This window comes from Grus americana, chromosome 4, assembly GCF_028858705.1.
Source record: "Grus americana isolate bGruAme1 chromosome 4, bGruAme1.mat, whole genome shotgun sequence".
NCBI lineage: Eukaryota > Metazoa > Chordata > Aves > Gruiformes > Gruidae > Grus > Grus americana.
The window spans coordinates 7,580,633-7,603,900 of NC_072855.1; the positions used below are offsets into that span (position 1 = coordinate 7,580,633).

Here is a 23,268-nt window from a genome sequence, read left to right on the forward strand (position 1 = left end):
TTTGAATGGAGTCACAGCGCAATACCTCTTCACCATACACGCAGTGGTACAAGCATTCGCTGCGCTATTAAACTGCTTAATACCTGAATAGAAAACATTCAGTAATCATTACAAACCCCTTAGACAACAGAGACTGAAATCTGTCAATTTATAGGTAAGAACAAAGTGTTTGTGCCTTAGTTTATTGATACCACAACTGTCTAAGCTCCCACTGACGGAAAACTGGATGTCATATAGACTGCTACAAGTGAGATGCCAAACTAGACGTTATCCGGAAAAAACAGCACCTCTAAGAAATTGTACCAAAGTAAAAATGTTGCAAAAGAAAAAAACTTGTGAGAGTCAAAAAAAGCAAAAATAAACTGGCAGGATCTGAAAGGTCTTAATATCTTTCAAATTATGTCACAGTACGTCCAACTTACTCAAGAAAGGTTAAGAGGAAGGGGTGTGGAGAAGGGGAAGCGAGCCCAGCACACCATGCCCGGCAGTTGTGAATTCTGCTGCCAAACAAGCAGTGACACTGCACCCCACGCAGCTGACACAAGTTTATTGTTCAGAAAGCTGAAAATATTTGCCTCTTTATATGCAACGTGGACGACTTCTTCAAAACACTTCTCTCTGTTTCCACACCTTCAACGCACTACCTAATATCCTAATCGTTCTATGAGATACAAGACATGTACAAATCATTTCAACATCTAAGCTAGCTGTAATGACTTCAAGAGGTTCCTGTGATGCACTTCACATAGAAGTTCTGCAGAGGCTCTAAATTTCTTATTCAATAGATTTCTGGGTCTGATACACGTACACATTCTGTCATCTGAGTTACTCCTGCTCATATGAGCATTTTCTAGGGTACTGCAAGATCAGTGACAATAATCAACATCAAATCATTTAAAAAAAAATATTGCAGCAAAACAGTCTCACACAGAGGACTACAACTGTTGGAACCCAACATCTGCAGCAGTAATTTTTAAAATTAAAATACAGGAAGAGAAATTTTAAAACAAAATAAAACCAAACTCCATAAAAATGAAAGAAAACCGCTTCTCACTGAATACTTCACCAAATGATCTGTGCTATTTCGACAGGTGTTTCTGCACTGGTAACCCCAGTTCCAAGTCAGATAAAGACCAGAATCCTTGGAGCAGAATTTGGATTTACTTGCAAGATTAAGAACTGCAAAAAATTAGAAATTACATAACCTTAAAGAATGTAGCTACAGCATAATTCAAAGAACAGCTATGGGCTCTGATCATATAAACGATTATATCCACACACAACTCCTTGATTTTAATGGTGCAAACAAGTCCTTTGGAGATTATATCTAGCTGTCACTGATCAGAAAGCCTGCGCTCATCAGAACGTGTTTCCTTGAGCTGTTACACAGCATTAAAAAAACCAAAACAGTGTATTGGTTTTGCTTCTACAGCAACATTAAAGTTGGCATGGACCAGGTCAAAGCCCACACCTGGGGCAGTCTACGCAAGAAATAGTCCCCCTTATAACCTGAGTGCCCGCCTAAAATACCCTTAGGAGTTTTTTGTCCCATTAATTCCTAAAAGAACATTTTCCAAAATCTCACAGCTCCAACAATATGGAAATTTGTTCTAATTTCCAGCCTCAATTTATTCACAGCCCAGCTTGTATCCATTTGTTCTGGTGCCAGTGTCGGCCATTCGCTTAAACCGTACTTTTTCTCCTTGGTGTTTACAATCCAAATGTATTTATTGACAAAGATCTTATCCCCTCTCAGCATTTGTTTGGCTAGAATTCACAAGCCTCATCTTGTCTAGGATGATGCCCTTCTACCCCCTTGATCGGTCTAACACTTCTCCATTGCACTTAAAGAGGTCTCTTCTGTGGGTGATCACAACCGCACCCAGTGGGCTACTGAAGGTCTTACTGGAGGTGTTACGCCAACAGTAGCACTGCCAGCAGCAGTACGGGTGTTGGAAATCTCTCCTAATGAAGTCTCACATGATGTGTGACGTTTCTGCATGGCCATCATCACACTGCCAGCTGATCCTCTGATGTGTAAATGTGAATCCTTCTCCCTGAAGCACGTGTTTCTGCCATGGTACCAAGTTTATAGTAGGACTTCTTTCTCCAAGTCACAGCACTTGTTACTTCAAGCCTCAAGGTCATCAAATTCTTTTATGATATCCTGGTCCTCTCCAATGAGCCATGTCCTCCATTCTGCTTATCATCACACACATCTCCTCTGTCCCTGCCATGGTTGCTCTACATGGTCGTGATGCAGCAGAAAACATCCTCTGTCTAGTTGTCAGAAGGGCAAAAGCTAAAGTACTTTGAGGTTATGATGATCCACCTAAGGCTCATGTCAAAGCCAGACCCTTCTGTCCCTCCTCTGGTGAGTGTTTTCATACGTGCAGACGGAGAGCTGCCACTACTTTAAGGACTGCATTAAACAGGGCTAAAAGACAGCTGAAGTGGCTCAGACATTTGTGTTTTTAAAACCCAATGTTTCATTTGGGAGGCAGCTTTTCACTTCATAATCATGCATATTTTATTAACTCAGCCAGTCAAGACTGTAATTTGGACTCTAAGAGCACTAGTCTGGACCCATTACACTACATTTTTGGGCCCATGTAGGTTATGGCTTGGCACTAGGAGGAGATGGAAAAGTATGGGGAAGCTTGGGAATGCGTTCAATAAAAGGAAAAACATTTCTCAGCTATGGCTTAATGCCGACACTAGCCATTTCCACAGCCAGTTATTTATCCATCACATAGGCTGTGGAACAAACAGATGCAAATGAAAAATCTTTTAAAATTTTCTTTTTAGCATTTGAGCCTCTTCTAGGATTACTGACCAGCTAGCAGGGAAATACATTGCCAAAAATGTAATCTTCCGTGCCTGTGTATTTTTTCACATAATTTAATTATCTAATTAATGTTACTGCTTTTGCAACTGGCCATATGATTGAAGGATGTCAAAAAGGCAGAACAGCAGCAGAAAATCTGAAGTTAGAAACATTCAGCATTGATGAGTGTTAATAATGCCACTTACAGATTAAAAAAAAAGTGAAAGTTTCTGTATTTTGGAATTATTTATATCAATTATAGTCTAAGTCATTACATAGACTTCCTTGTGTGCATTTAGTATAACAAGCTTGTCAATGAGTAAAATCAATACTTGAACTAAATCCGAGTACAACACATGAAACTGAAATCCAGCATAAAAGTAAACAGCTCTGGAATATGAAATAATCTTTAGAAAAATCAACTGTGCATAGGAGTAATTTACTGATCACTTACAGAAGCACACTCAGTGGTGGATGCATGAGACAAACAGGGAGTATACGTGGGTTTTTTCATCACTTTCCATAATGAACTTAATTGATACAACATTCACCAAATTCTAGTACAGCAATTTTATTACAAAAATATCAACTTGTGTCAACTTGACTGAGATACATATTTTTAACAAGCAAGCTAGAAATTTCAGATCAGCGCAAGTATGTGGCAGCCAGACAATGCTCTTTCACCATCTCTTGCAAGGAAAGACAACGGGCAAAATCTGATAGAGAACAAGCGCAGATGGCTGCGAACCTTCGACATCCGCTCCTGCCTTCACCAGACTACAACTGTGCTTTTCAGGAAGAAAGGATCTGAGCTAAAAGTTGAAATACAGGACAAGTTGGCTTCCTTCTGTTACCAAATGCTTACGGAGCCCATCTGCATAACTTCTATGCCTTCAGACTTACTTCCATGTGAAGCTTCGAGCTCAATGCTTGTTGAAAGCCTTTTTCGTACCCTCTTCAATGAGCTCACATCCCTTCCAATCACAACTGCTCGGACAGGTCTTTCTGCTGTTCCTCAACCTCAAAATGACGACTCTGCTTTCACAACATGCCATGTCTCCAAGGCTCTTGGAGAGCACATGACACCATAGTAGAACATATTTTTATTTCAAAGCATTTAATAAACCTCGAGTACTGAATACTGGAGGTTGAAATCCTTTTTAAACATCTTCCTATCTATTTTTTCAACTTATTTCAGCACCAGGCTATTTTAGCCATCACACCAAACATCACATAGTCACCGTTGCGACACACATGCCTCACATTGTTTGGGGAAGAACTCTTAGCATCTTGTTTATTTTTACAAAAAAGCGTAAACATATTGTAACATGCTAAGAATAGAACAGTGAGGCCTCCTCTTCTTTGGTCATCTGAAGATACACTACTTGATTTTACTATGAGAGACTCATCTCAGAGGCTTGTGGATCAAATCTAGAGTAGAGAAACATAACACAGTATGTAAAATGCCAAACTACTTCAATGCAGAGACAAAACATATTCATAAATTACATATTCAGTATGACAATGTATCCTAATTTTTAAAAAATACTTCTAGAAAATCATCACTAGAAAGTGTCATCTTTATCACAGAATGGTTTGGGTGGGAATGGACCTTAAAGATCATCTAGGTCCAACTCCCCACCATGGGCAGGGACACCCTCCACTAGACCAGGTTGCCCAAAGCCCCATCCAACCTGGTCTTAAACACTTCCAGGGATAGGGCATCAACAGCTTCTCTGGGGAACTGTTCCAGTGCCTCACCACTCTCACAGGTAAGAATTTCTTCCTAACATCGACTCTAAATCTCCCCTTCTTCAGCTTAAACTCATTACCCCTTGTCCTATCCCTACATGCCCTTGTAACCAGTCCCTCTCCAGCTTTCCTGTAGGCACCTTCAGGTACTGGAAGGCTGCTATAAGGTCTCCCTGGAGCCTTCTCTTCTCCAGGCTGAACAACCCCAACTCTCTCAGCCTGTCTTCATAGGAGAGGTGCTCCAGCCCTCTCATCATCTTCGTGGCCTCCTCTGGACTCGCTCCAACAGCTCCATGTCCTTCTTATGTTGGGGGCCCCAGAGCTGGACACAGTAATCCAGGTAGGGTCTCATGAGAGTGGAGTAGAGGGGCAGAATCACCTCCCTCGACCTGCTGGTCATGCTGCTTTTGATGCAGCCCAGGACATGGTTGGCTTTCTGGGCTGCAAGTGCACATTGGCGGCTCATGTTGAGCTTCTTGTCCACCAGCACCCCCAAGTCCTTGTCCTCAGGGCTGCTCTTAATCCATTCTCTGCCCAGCCTGTAGTTGTGCTTGGGATTGTCCCGACCCATGCGCAGGACCTTGCACTTGGCCTTGAACTTCATGCGGTTCGCACAGGCCCACCTCTCAAGCCTGTCGAGGTCCCTCTGGATGGCATCCCTTCCCTCCAGCGCGTTGACCGCACCACACAGCTTGGTGTCGTTGGCAAACTTGCTGAGGGTGCACTTGATCCCACTGTCGACATCACTGACAAAGATTTTAAACAGCACTGGTCCCAGTATCGACCCCTGAGGAACGCCACTCGTCAGTGGTCTCTGCTTGGTCACTGAGCTGTTGACTGCAACTCTGAGTGCAACCATCCAGCCAATTCCTTATCCACCTGCTCCTGGCAGGTCTCTGCCTCAGGAAAATCCTCTGTGTCTCAACATCTGCTGTGGGCTGGGCCGGCTATAGAGCAGCTCCCCTTGGCAACTGGTTCTAGAAACTACAGGGTATTGCATTTCTTGAGTTTGATGTGTCATCTCAAAAAAAATATGTTCCTCTGTCACCAACAGCCTTGAGATACTTTGCACATTTGGGTAGGAAAAATGTACTCTACCTAAACTGAGTAGGCCTTGCATTATTTGACCTGCAAAAAGCAGCTGTGTGTCAAATTTGTAATCAATAGTCTGCCAGAGAGGGGAAGGCTGCAGCAGACTCGTAGCTGCTCTCAAAGCCTCACTACAACATCACAAAGGGTCCATGTGAAACTAATGCCAGTACAACAAAAAAGAAAACCCAGTGTGCTCAAAGAGCATTTAGTAGGTCTCCAAACCTCTGCTAGTTTGTGCTGCTTTCTACAAGTTCCTGTTTCTCTCTACAAGACTCTGAGCTCGATGTTAGGTTCCCTATGATCCATGATGCTGTCAGTAACCTACCTGTTTCATGAAATGCACTTTATTCATCCAGAATACTGTCTAGTGTAGACCCTAAATATTAATACTTAAGCTTATGCTGTACATAAGTACAAATAAGGATAAATATTTTATACAAACATTAACAAAACTTACTTGCAGGCTCCTGAAAACACTCTAAAAACCTATATATCCACACACTGTATGAACTACATAAATATATACACACACGTGACATACAATAATGTATTTCTAGTCTTTTTAAAATATTCTGTTAACAAATATATACATATACATACACATACAAATACACACACAACTATATAAATAACCTGCATAGCCTATAGCAAAATGCCTTCTAAAAACCATATTGAAGACAGTCTTTCAAGCCCAGGATTTACTGACAATTATTTGCAGTTTAATGACAGAAGCCAATTTGAGAATATAGACTCTGAACACACTTCTACTAAATAAAAGGCTTTAATGAAAAATCTTTACAAGAGTTCTGTGTGTTAACTTGTGAGTTCTATTAATAAGGTTGAATTGCCTTCCATTTCAGTTGAAGCCTGTCAGGCGCTACGATGGATTGGACATCTATACCGAAGGATCATTATGTCATGAAAGTCACTGATGACAACGCATCAACCCACGCAACTCAAAAAACCTGTTAATAATCACCAGCAATTTTCAAGCCCCAATAATGCTTAGCAAAAACTGGCACTGGGAAATGAAAGAATAAGCTAGTCAATAACCAACTATATTAGACTCTAATCTGTCTGTAAGATTGATATATGCTGCTTGCTGGGTACAGCAGCACTTCCATTCTGCTTTTTAAAGGGTATTAGTTCAGAGGAGACACTGGCAGTCTGCCCCTTCCTGCAATGCTGCACTTGACCTGTACTGCTGCCACTGGCAACTCTGACAGATGTTGGCAGAAGGGTCATTGAACACAAACACCGATTTTGTAAACAACCGTACTGTGATAGCTGTCTGTTAACTACTTTGCTGTATAATGAGGTGTAACAAAAGTTTTTAGGATTTCCTTTTGTTGATTTTTTTTCAAAGTCTTTCATAAGGATTCCGATTCAAGGCTCATTCAGTTTTAGTAAATTTACAAGATTTTGGATCAGCTCTGAGGTCACAACTTATTCCCAAGTATACATTACTGTTTAGAACAAGGCAACTTCCTTTCAATCTATATTCTTTGAGAATTTAATTTTGATGGAAAATTAAAATGCTGCAACTGCATCATGAATATAAACAGCACTGATGGTACAAATGCAAGATTGAAGCTTTACTGCTAAACAAAGAAGAATCTGAAGCTGGAAAAGTTATCTTACTTAACCATTGATATAACAAGAACAAATCAAAGACTCAGCTGAACAACAGCAGTCTTGATTTGTCTGTAGCAGTTTCAAAACATTTGTTGCATTATGAAAGCTCTTCTTTGAAACAGCCTTAGATAAAACTGTCATGACTGGAACTGTTCCTACGTTTAACTCCTATGGAAGAGTGTGATTGAAAAACTTCAAGTCCTACACTGTTGAATAGCAAGTTCAGCTTTTAAATTGGAATGAGGATGGAAGCAAGCTAATTATTTTTAAATCATTTTTTTGGAGAAGCACCTATATTTTTGGCAGAACAAACCAAAACACCATGTACGTTTGGAAGCAGTTCGAGATGGTTACTGAGAAGATTGATTTACACATGATTAATTGTAAAATAAAAAACAATTTAAAACACAGTCACTTTTATTGATGGTAATGCAATCTCTATTAAGAAAGAAATTTAACCACCAAAATCTTAAAAAAATTTTTACAGTAAATGACAGAAGTTTCCTGATAGGATGCAGTGAACCCAGTTCCCAGTTATCCCATGATATAGTTCAACAAACATAATGCTCAACTTCACACAGCCATATGCAACATCTACAATAAAACAGAACTTAGGATTGAGAGTACAAACGTGTATATTGCAGCCTTTCAGACTGGCTTGAAAACAAACCACTTTTTCTAGGGTGGGTGGGGGAAAAAACCCAAACGAAAACCAACAAAACCAAACCAGTAAAACTTTACACAAGTTTCTGAGGAAGTGTAATAAGTGTCCTCTAACTACAAAGTTATTTCAAAACCTTGGTCACTCTCAGTAAATGTCAGTATTCACTTAAGCACTGGCAGCCTGATTTTCTAAAGAAAGGAAACATAACTTTGCCATCCAACTTGCCTTCCAAAGCAGCAGTACCAGGAATAAATGCTTTGACCTGAGATGAAGCAGAGTTCTAATACACATTGTATTTACTTGTGACCTTAAACAAGTTACTTATTTTCCATACTTTAATTTCCTCAGCCATAAAAAGAGAATGACAAATGAACTCTTTGGCATAAGGAAATCACTAGAAAACTGCAACGCGGGCATTATCCAATTTGGAGAAAACTTTAATTAGCCTACATAGCAAGGTATACTAGTATTTGCTAACATCTTGCTTTTGACCCTGTATACAAAATGGCATCAAATCCTTATTTCTTCTCCTTCCTATTTTCCCACTACATTCACCTACAGCCACCCATCTATGTGTATCAGACAACATCAATCACCTCTTTCAAACCCCGGTCTTTGGCCTGCCTCCTGCAACTTCAGACCATCTAAATGTATCTGTATCTGCTACCCTGTTAGATTTGGTATCTCTTCTTCAAGACAGGAAATACATGAAAGAAAAACTGAATTTCACCTTCTGCTTTCAGCAAGCTCTTCTCAACACTAAACTTTTTCCTGATTTGCAGTCATCTCATCTTTCACAATGGGGAACAGCCTTTTGCAAATTAACATCCATTATCAAAATCTGGATTTTAACTAACAGGACAACATCATTTAGTATGGCCAGGAATGTGCATTCATAAATACATTAACATTTTAGATACTGTTTTAAATATGCGACTTCTAATTTTAAAACTTTTCCTGAAAACAATTTTATATTTAGTAAAGCAGCATTCCCAAATAAGGTATTATAGAAGAAGTACTAAAATACAGATATTTCTGTACTGTAAATCTGAAGACGTGTGGAAAATAGCCATTTTTCACTGCAGATGAACAGTGGAAGTAAAAAGGGAATGCTTTTCACATGGAAGTGAACAGTGCTCAACACTTCATAAAACTGATCTCTTACTCTATGTTACAGTAATACAACAATATGATAATAAATTACAGTTTGTGATTTTTGTTGCGGAAATTTATTACCTGGCAGAACAGCTGTACTTTGCAAATTCAAATATTTTAGGATTACATTACCCTTCCAACTAGTGAAAATTTGTATTTTGGTAATGTACTGGTTGCTAGTGAAAATACATTTTCCAGATATCTTACCGAGCTCACTGAGAATGAATTATTCTGATACAATAAAAAGCAAAGGCTGCAAGCTTTAGTATGTCCACTAAATACAAACATTCTTGTCAAGATCAACAATAGATTACCAGTGTTACTCATCAAGCTTCAGTTATTGCAGCTTTTCCAAAGCTACAATTTGAGGTACACGCACTGACTTTTGGTCCCAAGATCTGAAAACTTCATTTACTACACCCCACTGATAACAGAAAATATTGTTTCTAAGGCAAGGCATTCATGTCACACAGGAATTCCACAGTCTCTATGCATCAGAAGTAAATGATATTGAGTTCAGTAAACAAAGACCATCCAGGTGGTACAGTTGCCAATATTATAGTGTTCACCTAAAGACTGGTATTATCTACTAAAAAAGTGAAACAGTATTTATATTACTTACTCTCCATGTGTTATTTAGGCCTTGTAAATGGAAACCAAGTATCTCAGATGTTAAACTTCTAACAATAGTGTAACATTGGAAAACAGTAAGATTAAAACAACTTTTAAACATGATTAAAAAGTAGATATACATACGGCATTATAACACATTTTAATTAATATATAAAAAGATAAAAGAGAATTGAGAGAAAAAAGCTTGTGTTGACTATTTCTCTAAATGAAAAAAAATTAGGCATTATACTTAGATTATTACTGTCTTTGACCCTTACAAATTAAAGTTTTTGTTTTGTGGGGTGTTTGGTTGGTCGGTTTTTTAAAAAAAACAACCCACTATCCATTTCCATGCATCTCCAATTACCAATGGAGACAGAGAAGTTCTCATTTCTTTGCATTTGTTCTCTAGTTAGTTACTTTCAGGTTCTCGTTCACTGCTACAATAATGAGTACTCTTAGGTGTACGCACAGCAAAAGCACTGGTCTTTTTAAACAGATGTTAAAAAAGGTTGAAATTTGCGTTAGGTTTCAGTAAAAACCTAACTGAATGTCACAACAACATAGAGTTCAAATTTTGAGTTTATGCTATCCCACTGACGATCCACTGTAAGGATAATCTCTGTATGACAGTATAAATACATTTAAAAAAAAAAGGCGTGAGATCAGAACTATAATATTGCCAATCTTATAATTCAAGAATAATCTAAAAAGACTATTTTCACTATCCTGTGAAAAACAACTAATGAACTGGAAAAAGAGTGTTTGGAATGCAGATTATTTCCTAGTAGGAACAATTATTTTTTTTTTCCATTTTCCTATCCACATTAGAATTTTATTGTAGGTAAAATGCAGCTGAACAAAACACGGTAGTGACGTTAAACCAGTATTGATGCGGCAGAAAACCTTAAATATCATTCTTGACTATTGTTCTGACAACAGCTTATTCCTGTGTGGGGAGGGGGGTAGAAGGGTAAGACAGGAAATCTGAAAGTCTGCAGAGATACCCACCAAGGAGCTGCACAGAGGGGTGATCTCTTGTGTTTGCCTGAACCATGAGAATGAGCATTTCTAGTCTGCCTTGTTGATACAGCATGCAACTCCTTAGTTTTCTCTTTATTGTTTAAAAAAAAAAAACCAAGAAAAAAAAAACCCTAACACAACTTTTGAAAGTTTTAACAACAAAAATTGGGTTTTTTTCAGAATGAAAATATTTTTCTGAAGAAATAACAAGTTGAATAGTTAGTTGATGGGTTCTCAACCAGGAAGATACTGACATGAAATGGACTACAGAAAATGAGATTTATTCACCTGATAACAGAAGGGAAGCTAGTATTCGTATTATTTTCAAGTAGCTGGCTTTGTAAGAAAGTCATCAAAGAAAAGATTAAATCTTTCATCATATACACAGACTTTAAAATGTTTAACAATGCTATACATTACAAGAACATGAAAAGTAAATAAACAATTAAACTAGTTATGAACTCAAACTAGTGAAAAGCTTCTGAAAACCTGTCAGAAACCCAAGGGCTGCTATAATTAGTGTAGGACAAGTCTAACAAGGTAACTGTAGAGAAACAAGAGTACTGGTGCAATTCGGTTCAGCTGACAACTCCTTAACAGCCAAATCACACTCTGCCATATACAGTACCACATGCACAGAATGGATACAGACACTTACCTAACCAGCCTTTGAGTTAATACTTGGATCTGTACTTGACTATCATGGATCTTTGTTGGAAGGGATCCCTGGTTACCCTCCTCTGCACTTGGCTCCTCCTGTTCTGTTGTATTTATTACATTTTTTAGCTGTAAGGCTTGTTTTCATCCTTTATTAGGTGAAAGAATATTTGGCATTTGAGGCTTAGTCTGCTAGCCAAAGAGTTCACCAAAATTAATTCCACCTTCACAGAAATATGGATGTGAAAAGGTTCTATTGCTGTCTAGAGAGTAGCGAGGATTTGGGGTAGACATGAGGCCTTCATACTGAAAGAAGTCGGAAGGGAAAATGTAGGTTTATGGGCCAGCTGGCTCCCTTGGCTATCATCACAAAAAATGAGTATCCCTCTAAGAAAATGAGAAAACCTCTGACAACATTAAGAACCATTAGTTGTTTTACACCTCCCAAACCACCAGGAAGGGTGCAAACTTCTGGAATAACATACAGTTAGAATACTTTTTTTTTTTTTAATTCATTTTCTAAAGAAATTTGGGGTTAGCATTTGTTTTGAAACACTTCTGCATTGTCAGTTCTCAGTGCACAATTCCTTGGCTAAAGAGAAGTCTGAAAGTTCCTCAAATGGCCAATCCAACACCGAAATTTGGCTTTCCAGCTAAAGGCTGAGCAACAGTGTTTCCTAGAAGCATTTCAAAATATCATGTAATAATGTAATTTTCCCACAGGTAACTCTCTCCATGAATCTAATTCAGTAGGCAGGCACATGGACAACACCCAGCCAAAGATACACTGCACAAAGGCATACTTCAACAGAGACATTTTCATCTTTGTTTCATCACAGTGTTTCATCACTCACTGGAAATGAGCAGTAACTCACTAAGGTAAGCAACCACTAACTAAAATGCAATAGCTAAACACATTGTCATAGCTTGCACCACACTGTATCTGCTCATAATCATTAAAATATTTGTGTTTCCTAAAACATTTGAATTATACCTCTAAATATTACCTTTTCATGAATTTCTTGCGTAGACTGAGCATCACAAAATGCCACTGTGGCTACATCCTTCAGAATAGGCATTTCTACTGTACAATCCCTGCCATCCAGCAACGCTACCAAAGGGCGCGGGTGCATGGGCCCATTCATGATCGGAGGTCGAATGCCTGTGAAGAAACAGAGAAGACTTGTTATTCAAGCATGCAAATGTAATTAAAAAAAATGTTATAGCTAGTCTGTTTATTCTGATGGTAGAAAAAGATGTCAAGGACTGAAGCTAGTATAACAGGAACAAGTTTATAGTCAGCAATCAAACAAAGAACAAAACGCCATGGAGGCTCAGGAGGCTGAACAATGCAAGATGGATAAACCCACTAAGGGAATAGTATATTTGTTTTTTTAAATAGACATCCTTACTGCACTATTAGAAGTGTCTGTGCAATCTTATTCAAGGTTTATGCTTTGATTGGATTCCACACCTTTGTGAGCTCTACACAGAGTGAGAAATAGCTTGTCCGGGCTTGTAAGAGTAGCTTATGGAATATCTTCAATAACTCAGTGAGTATCCAATTTACATATATGATGATGAACTGCTGAGACTAAAATTTAACTGAAAAAAAGCCTACAACAGCAAAATTTTGAAATTTACTGAAGATCTAATGTCCCAGTGTACAGGCTAATTGCTGATCTATGTAGATCTGCTTAGACTTAAGAGTTTTACAAAACAATTCTGTACAGCTTAGTCAAAAAAACCCACATCATACTTAATCCACCACTGAAAACTCTTACAAAACATGAACAAGATGTCCCTCCCTAAATCAACATCACGCTTAGAACATCGTAGAGTGACAAAGAAATACACATTAAATATCCAGGGGAAGGAAAAATCAGTTGAAAGTGCAGACTTCATTTATATCCTCTTTACGCAGCCTTAAAATGAAAAGTAATCCTTACAACAAGGTATTTAGAAAGCATCTTTTTAACAGTATAGATGCTATATACAAAAGTACCCAAGGGAATAATATTAAACCATTACATTGACACAGAAATAGTTAAGTGTGGGTGGAAAAAAAGGGACTTCCTGAAGAGATAAGGAAAAGCAAAACCAAAAATAAAGTACATGATTTTTTTTCCTCTTTTAACACAAGCAGTTTTAAACACTGCGAAATGAAGCAGACTAGTTATTTCTTGTATGCAAATTTCAACAACATATTTTTGTTGCAGTGTGAATTTAAAAACATTGTTTATTGCTTGATAATACAATTTAGTCCAACATTAATGCAAAAGACTGAGATTCCCCAGCTACCTTCTGTAAGAAATCCCTGCATCTTAGCTCCCAGCCTGTGCCAAAAAGCAAGCCCTGAAAGACTGTCATCTGCATTTTAAGTGGATGGAAAATTAACAGAATACTAGCTGTACAAGATACCTGGTGAAGAAAAACAGCTGCTGGGAAAAGAGATTTTCACAAGTCAACAGAAGTGGCCTATTACTTCTGCACTGAGACCCAGCTCAGGGCTGGGGCTGCAGGAGTACAGCAAGGGAGACCATCACCCTCAGTCTCAACTATCCAGCCTGAATCCATAAATTTCATGTCCACCAAGTAAGGATGATAGGCCAGCCCTACCACAATCTGGCATTTAAGTTCTTTACCTATTCAAACAGCTTTTATACTTGAAGACAGAACAAGAGTCACTGCATTTGGTTCTTTTCTGTTCTACTCCCAGCACCTCCCAACAACCAATGATGCCAATGGTCTGACTCTGCAATACTCTCACCATAGAGGAGAGGCATCCAGATGTAAAAAGCATTCACCAGCAAAAATTTCCATGGGTACAACACTCATGAAAACGATTCTCTGTTGTAAAACGATCAATTCTGAAGCCCTACTGTGATAGACATGCTTAGAAATACTTCTGGTATGCAGATTCTTTTAGTAATATCCAGCCACCAAAATTAAATGGAAGCCTTTTTTAATTTTTATTTTCAAATCATGCATCTTGCTAACTTACTATTGTTACCTGTTTGAACCAGAAACAGCCACATAATCTTCATAAAGTCATTTTTAGTAAATAAACCACACGCTAATAATGTGGTACAGGACACAAACACTAAATGAATACACAATGGAAAGCTACATAGTTATGCAGAGAATAATTAGTATCCTTTAATGGGAACTTAATTATAAACCCCCACATTAAATTTACTTAGAAACACCCTAAAATAAAGCATGTTATAGACTTGTTCATGTTTCTTTCAAAATAGTATATGTAATAGCATTAATAAAATGCAATTATGTCTTGAAATAAATGTAAAAATGACATTGCAAGTTCTATTCATATTGCATAGAGTAACTGTGCTCATTTTACAACTGAAATGTTATGGTCATTGCCTTAATTAATGCTAGCTAAAATAAAATTTAAAAAAAGAAAACAGAATTTTGATACTAAAGTTGCTGAAGATGAATGAGAAAAACTATGGCACAGATGATACCCTTAGCTACAACTAAAGCACCTCCGTTAACAGAAGAGCGCATATAGTCCAGACAGGTAATAGAAGATGCGGTTAAAAAGTGTCACTTTAAGAAACACTTTTCTGACTAGAGCCAGAGCTACCTCAGAAAATCATGAGATACAGTATCAATCATGAGATATAGTATCACAAAACACAACCCTTTAAAATAATGATTTCTGTAAATATATAAAGATGTGGTCTGGTTTTCCCCTCACGACAGTATATCTATTGATTTCAACCAACTTACTCATGTCTAATGTTGGTGCCAAGTGGCATGCCAGACCGAGCCCCAAAGCACAGAAACGGAAGTCAGGAAAAACAACTAGAAGGATAAATCCTCCCCAAGAGAATCTCAGACTTTGTTAAGAGTCCCCAGAACTCACATACATCCAGCAACCTTGACCATGAAAACCCTACAAACCTTTGCTTGCCAAAATCCTTTCTGAACTTCAGCATAGACTTCCTGTTGCACAACCTTTCTGCCTAAATACCGTATCACTGATTCGCAGACAATAACTCAACACTTAAGTAAACTTACAGTAACTTAATCACAGTGGCAGTCATTATTTAAAGTTTACATTTGGAAAGACACAGTTTCACTGTGAATCAGAACCCTTGGAACAAAAAACTACTACTTCTACCACTTAGATACGTTCTGCCTGTTTCTGATCTGGCAATGTCAAAGCGTACCATGTGTTTGGCTTTGCAGCAGACCCTTGGAGTGGCAGGATAAAGCAATGGGTATTTAAGAGCAGTGTTTTCCATGCCTGCATTAACAGTAAATCATGCAACTCAGTGCCACAGAGGAATAACTGTGAACTGGTCAAAAGTGACATTCAACACCACAAATGTGAAACTAATTTAAAAAATAATAATTTCACTTAGTTGCCTTATTTAGGTATATGGGGCATAGCATTTCACATAACACAGATAACAAAAATTATACCATCCACCCCCACCATCCTAGAATCTTTGTTATGGGAAAACAATCTCAGTTTATCCTAACTTGAGACTTTCAGGAACCCCTACCAACCTGACATTTCTTAATCTGAGCTTGATTTCCAGGGTCATGAATTCGATTTCTCAACGCTTTACAATCTTCAGTATTCTGAGGCAAAATAGCAGCCTGTCATTCGATCCTCATTTCCATGTCTTTAATTTTTCTTGCAGCCTCCTGTAATCTTGAACCAAAGCTTTTAAACTTCTTATCCACTGCAACCTCTGTAGCCTGGATGGCGTTCAAATTTTTACTAAAAAATTAAACACAAACAATACATTAAAACAACATTAAGGGTCTGACTTGTGCTCACAGAAGCCAGGAAACTCAAAGTTAAAGCTTCTCACTGCATCTGTCCCCTTCCCCCTTTCGCTGCTGGCTTTCCACCACACCTGCTGTGCTGCCACCGGCCATTAACATACCAGGGGAACCAGCGGACTGTTAAGACACACACCTTGCGCAGGACAGCAGGTGTATTGTAAACAGACATACCTGGAACAGTCGGCACCACTCAGGCGGCAAACGTTTTGCCTAGGTGAGCAGGGATCTGAGGATAGATGGGATCTCCAATACCATCTGTGCTGGAGAGCCCAGCGCTCCAGTCAGTGCTGGAGATGGAGTGAGAAGCCTTAACTCTGAACTTGCTGGTTTTGTTGGGTATAAGTCAGGCCCTTAAGGTCATCTAAATGTACGTAAGAAAAAAACCAAAGTTTCCCCTGGCAGCTCTAATCCGGCTATTAGTTTGGGGTTTTTTTCCCCCCAATATGGAAATAATTTGGGGGTGGGTGAAGCTCTTGCCCCAGCAACAGCTCGACCGTGCCAGTGACTGCTGGAGTTTTTCTAAAATAATACCAGGTACAAGTGTGCACAGACAGAGCAGTTGTCCGCGTGCAGCAGCCACCGTGCAGCTAACAGAAGAGTGCCTTTTCGCAACTGCAATTTGGACTAGCTGCTCTTAGAAATATAAAGTCTCAAAATCTTATTCTAGTCCAGCTTTTACATAAAAAAATCTTAGAAGTGTAAAAAGCAGCTTTCAGCCGCGGAACCCAACAGGAGGTCAGCCCCACGTACAAGCATTTCAAGTGATTGTGGTGCTCTCAAACCAGAGGATTAATGAACTTATCACCCAGCTTCATAAGCAAAACTGGAGAGGACAGCTCGTGAATAATTACCTCCACACCTCTGGCAGCATGGGGACTTACAAATTATCAGACCAACCTTAGCACGAGATGTATTTTTTTAAACTTGAAAGAAAATAAAGAGAGCTACCTAAGCAAGCTAGTTTCCTCTCCCTCCTAAATTCTACCTGCGCCTCCTGTCGCTCCTGAAACGAAGGTGTATCTTTGTCTACCACACTCCAATGGGGAGAGTTGAAGCCAATAAATACCATTTGACATACAGCTGGAGGATAAGAAAGCTCTCCCTGACATACTCTAGGCTGTTATCTTTTATTTTAAACCTTTCGTAAAACAACCTTTTATGTTACGAACTGACAGTAACTAAAGCGATCACATTGTACAAGAGAGGTCCAAAAGCAGGCTGTCACCATTTGCTGACATTAGAAAACATACCAAAATGCCACAAGGTAAGCTACTAACGATGATTAACAATGTAATTTTCACATTTTTCTGCCACTGATTAATACAACATCATTAGGATGAGGAATGTCTCAAATAAGGCACGCATGTCAAAAGTAAAGGACACTGTCAGGTTTGTAGGCCCAAAATTTGACCTACCTTTCATTTTCTTAAATCTGTTTGCAAAGTCCATGTAATTCTTTAAATGTGTTTTTCTTTTTTCAAAACAAATGCTTCAATTCTTTTTTCTGAAAAATACATCAATGCCAAAAAGCACAACACTTATCAGTAACCCTATAATGACAAACCAATATGCACATGAAATGGAGGACAGCAGCCTGGCAAAGGAGAGTTTTCATTTTCACATTCCTGGGGATTTTTACAAGTGCAAAGATCATATAAGTAGGAAAAGTCCCTTGACAATGTCCTTTTTAAAGAATTTGTCCTAAGAAACTTCTTTTATGCACTGTAAAACAAAGTGATTTAAGTTTTTAACAAAATGTGAACTACTGAAAAAAATCAAATCAATATTTACAAAAATAAGACCTAAAAATAACAGGTTGGACATTCAGCTAATTTACAGTTTTGCACATGTAGCATGAGACTAATGCCCTGTGGCATTTACCTTTATTTTATATTCTTACCTAGGCTGTAAATTCAGCCAGAGCTTCCATTTATTTACCATAAGCCCTCAAAAAAAATTTACATGTTTTTTTAAAAATAAATGCTAATATTAATTCAAGTAAAGAACGAGTTGTCAAAACAAGCAAAAAATATCCCACTCATAACATGAACACAGAAGCTGTTATGAATTAGATTTGCCAATATGCACGATTAAAATTCCTAGAAATGCCATACTTTAAAAACATATTTTAAGGTTCCTGACACATCATGCATTTTTAAATTTCACACTTTGTTTTGGTCATCTCATTGTTTTGTGCACCTTGACCTCAAGCGACATTTAGATTCAAGGTAGAGCAAAGCTGTAAAAGCAGAAATAAACATTGAAGTACAATGCAGGTACACGGATCAGTGAAATAGGCGCAAGGAAAAAAAAAGCGCTTACCAGCCTTCACTATTTTGATATTCAGCATATTTAGATGCTGAATATGCAATACAAAAATCTCCTGATTCCACTAGAATTGGAGCCAACACCTTTTGCCACCACCTTCAGTATGAGCAGGATGTAATCTCCCATGATTTGGGATGTGGGACTGGGGTGGGCAGAGGGGATAATATTTTTAAATAAAGAACACCAACAAGGGGTACGTACAAGAAGGTGACAGCTACCCTCAGAAGCCTGAATTACTTAGCAGATTAAATTTAATTTTGTTCTTTCCTCATTTAATGTTTCTAACTATGTTTCCTAAGATTTTAGGAACCCGCTGCAAGTCTTATTGACATTAATAGGAACAATCCCAAATTAATTTTCAAAGGAGTACAGTCTGGACTTCATGATACACACACAACAGAAAATTAAGCGTAAGCTTCACTTAAAGAGTATGCATAGTCTCTATTGAAGCCTACAGGGCTCAGGTTAATACTAAACACACTGAAACTTTACTGGAAGAGCGTGGCCAATGAATACTATTGCACTCTCTGCTTTTTATTTACCCAAAATCAGTAAAAACAAGTCATCTTCCTTCTTAAACTGCAAGAGACCAAGAAAAATAAAAGTGGTTTCCAGCACTGTGTTGACCCAATGATGTGCACAGTAGTCACACCCACTTATATCCTCTTGCTAATTACAAAGATTAGATGTCTCTCCAGGACATTCACAGCTCATTCCCTTACACAAAATATACAACCACTAGTATGTAATTACCAGCCTGGTCCACAGACTTCCATAGTACTTAGATTTATGCACACATCGCATCATTTTACCACCTGCGAGAAACGAGCGTGGGTATCCAAGCAATTGCTACAGCATGCAACACAAAGGTCTCAACACTGAGTATATTTTGAGACAACTATCTTACTTGATTTTCCCTTTTGGTACAATCGAAACAAAATAAGCCAATGATTTCTATTTAGAAAATCCCACATTTCCCTGCCGTTAGTGGAACCTGAGAGTCACGATTCCGCACTAGTTCTCTGTATTCACATGGCAAGTTTACTTGCCATTCTCAGATATGGAAAATGGGTTTCTTTTGTGTTTTTAAATAGTGATCCCTAAACAGTCCTTTTTAAACATCAAGTAATTTTGCCATTATTTGTCTAACATCCACCACTACGCACACAAAATCCTAAACGCCTGTCAGTGTACAAAACACAGAGGTCCCACAAGGCACATCTTGAAGGCCTATGATCGGAAATAATGTTTTGTTAAGGGGAAACAAAATCATCTGGCAACATTTTCTATTACTATGCATGTACTTCAAACATCCATGTGAAAACCAGAAGTATTTCACATCTGTCAAAAAATTACTCAAATTACATATTCGAGGCATGCTGTAACAATATGCCTAATCTTAACCAATACTTTTCAAAATAAGACTGAAAACAATATGAATCACACCTATTTAGTGTCAAATGAACAAGCAGTAATAGCATAACTCGCTACTGTAAAATGTTTTAATTGTCTATCACCGTTTAAAAAGCAAACCAAATGACAATATTCAGCAACAACTACATCAAATACTAAGATGAGAAAGCATAAGTATCAGCAATAAAACATACACAAAAACATTGCAGAAGCACTATTTTCAAGTAACAGATACATGAAAGCAAACTCCAGAGAAAGGCAAAACATTTTAAAGGACTGAGCTCTCCCTGGATGTGCAGCTTTTCAGTGTCTATACACAGTAAATACTTCACTGTTTCAAGTATTTTTAGCTTCAATAGGTAAAGGAAGGAGGAAGGGGGAAAAAAAAAAAAATTAGCGATGGCAGAGCTGCCTTAGCTGAGTACATTCCCATCAATCCCAGCTTCTGAGAAATTCTGGCTAAGGCTGCCAACTTTGTTACTTATCCCACCAGTTTTACGGCGACTGTGAAATGCCCCTGCTCGCACACGCTGTGGCCAAAGCTATGAACTACTTGATAACTAAGAGGAATCACTGCAATGAAGCTCAGGACAGTACCCATAAATGAAGAGTCAAAGAACTTGAGAATTATGACACTCCAGCAGCCATGTTTGCCCGTAACTAACTATGGACATCCATTTCCCAGTTACTGATGGGGCAGTACCTCTAAAATACAGAACTGAATGCATGAATCAAGACTGCATCAGATATACCATGTGCAGGGTATATATTGGGGTACACATCCACTGTCATCTTCTCCCAGGAGAGCTACCATGGAGTAGGCTGATAATGGCAACTGGCAGGGGGGAACCCACCTTAAAATACATCCAAACTCTCCTTTAAAACACAACTGAGCTTATATTTCAGCCCATAAACTTTATAGGTCGGTGGGAGTGACTTAAAAAAGCCAGAAAACTCCTGCTGACAGGAACTGGAAAAACAATCTGCTTCAACAATTGTAACAGGAGCAGAACGATTAACTCCCCGAGCCATTCCAGTAACAATATAGATCATGCCAAGACTTACTAAAACACTTTTCACAGAAGCAGCAGTCCTGGAGGATTGGAGGACAATATTTAGGATGCAGAACACAAGTCTAGAACAGGTTGGCGTAACAGGGCTGCGCTGCCACATGAAGTGAAATACATCAGTGGCCCTTACCCTTGCTCTTTTACCCATGTATGCAATATAAAAGAAGCATGCAAGCATTGCTTTTTCTTTTTTAAATCACGTTATTAGAACTGGTATCTTGGCTGTGATTTTGATAAAAGCTGAACAGCCACATAACGTTAATTTAAAATGTAATACACTCAAGGAATGACTCTTGATTTGCCTGTAAAATATTATGTATTTGTACTATGAAGGAAAAAAGAAGAAAACTGCAATTTTTTTCTTCTACGGCAAGTTATTTTATTCCAGCAGGTTTGGGGTTTTTTTGTTTTGCTTTACACCACTGCCTGAGCTGTAAGTATGCTTTGGGAAAAAGTATCACTTTTTAGCATTGTCAATACAATCCCTTTTGGAGTCTTAATTTCACATTATGTTTTAAAGACACTGCCAAGGATTTATTACAGAATATAATTTCTGAATGTAGCCTGTCCTGATGGCTACTCTCTGTGCTTCTTTTCTCATATTTTAGATGTTGTACAGGATGCTGTCTCAGAGAAAGAAACCCAATAACCTGAGCGGACCAACATCAAAGGCTTCCTTTATTCTGATCCCAAACACTGAAAGCAATTTCTCTAACAGCACACCTGCACTTTGACCAAGAACGTTAAACTATTACCTGAGGCACTCCTTATTTTCCTTATCAAAAAGTCTGAAGATAAGCAAGTGTGGGGCCTTGGATAATCAAATTAGTTTCACAAGGTTTAATTTTTTTAAGGTCAGCAGAACACTCGAATGACACTAAAAATAACAGTACGGAAATATTTTACATATTGAACACTGACCTCTCAATTTGCTTTGTAACTTCATAATTTTTTTTTATTATTATTTTGGGAAAGCATCTAATGTGATTCACCATCCTCTCAGCTGAACATCATGGCGCTGTATGTGTCAGAAATCCTTACAGGAAAAAAAAAAAAAAAAATACCATGACACTCTTGTTCAGGGCTGGGAAGAAGGGAGGAGAGCTAGAAACTTCCTCTAAGATACACAGCTAAAACAATTTTTAAAAAAACAAATATATATATATATATAGGACAGACTTCTAAGACCAGTGTAATTAAAAAGAAACAGTTCAACATAGTATTAAGGTTTCTGTTGAACCAGGGTAATAAACTCCCTCTTGAGCTACACTCCACTATGTTCTTCTGAAAACCAAAGCAACTCCGACAAACACTGAATCAGTGCAAAGGGCTCCTTAAAGCTCTTTTTTCTCTCTCCCTTTTTGGTTCCTCCCACAGCCACTGACCTCTGCTGTTCTCTGTCAATATTAACAAAATGGTTGATGATGAATGATTACAAACTAGAGAACAGTTTTGTTGTAAAAAATAAGAAAATGAAAAAGTCCAGAGCATACTGAAAGTCTTGTACCTCCCATCCAGGGTCCTCTGCAACCGAACAGAGCTTGAATAAATAGGATTTTCTGAAAAGATGTTAATTTTGAAGGTAAGCAAACAGGATGTATAAAAATGACAAGCTCACTGAGAACAAGCCAGTAACAACAGTCAAAGTGCCAAATAAAACAGGCAGTTTAAGGCAAAAGCTGGGTTTATATTATCATGTTACATTTAATCATAATATAATAAAAACATATGATGTAAGAGAGCTGTTCTACCAAGCTTTTCTTCAAGTAAAGTTTTGGGTTTCGATTACAAACGCTCTGGTCCCAATATTACAGTTAAAGCTGTTGTGAAAAACACAGTTAAAATCGGGAGTTATTCCCATGACTTGATGAGAGAAGCAAAGTATTTCTTCCCACACATACCACATACTAAAGAGGTTTAGAGATGGTTTTTGAACGCTTTAAGTTGTTTCCACTAAACTGGTAAAAAGTCAGAAGTGTTTAAAAGTGACCCATATTTGCATTTTTTCACTAGGCTTGGTAACATTTCTTTTAGTCTCTGTAGTTTAACCATTTTCAACTAGAACAGGGTCTATTCACACACATAAAAATACTTTGTCTGCAGATAAAGGCTTCAAATTATGAATTTTTCAGGGCACAAGTCATGTTCTATCTCTGTAAATAGCATAAGACATTTATCAGTGCTAAAAACATCAGTTGCAATAAAGTATTATAAAA

The 23,268-nt window shown here is 38.1% G+C and overlaps 1 protein-coding gene across 14 annotated transcripts in view; it reads right to left on the reverse strand.

The window, feature by feature from the left end:
* Positions 1-23,268, reverse strand: part of CTBP1 (C-terminal binding protein 1) — a 249,104-nt gene that overhangs the window by 27,217 nt on the left and 198,619 nt on the right. For 7 of the 14 annotated variants that reach the window (XM_054825633.1, XM_054825636.1, XM_054825635.1 and 4 more), the window contains one exon: positions 12,425-12,579. In XM_054825633.1, coding sequence (XP_054681608.1) covers positions 12,425-12,579 — 155 coding nt within the window. Of the gene's footprint in view, positions 1-12,424; positions 12,580-15,956; positions 16,174-17,656; positions 17,746-23,268 lie in introns of all 14 variants that reach the window. The other 7 variants (XM_054825644.1, XM_054825646.1, XM_054825643.1 and 4 more) reach the window with 3 other exon arrangements.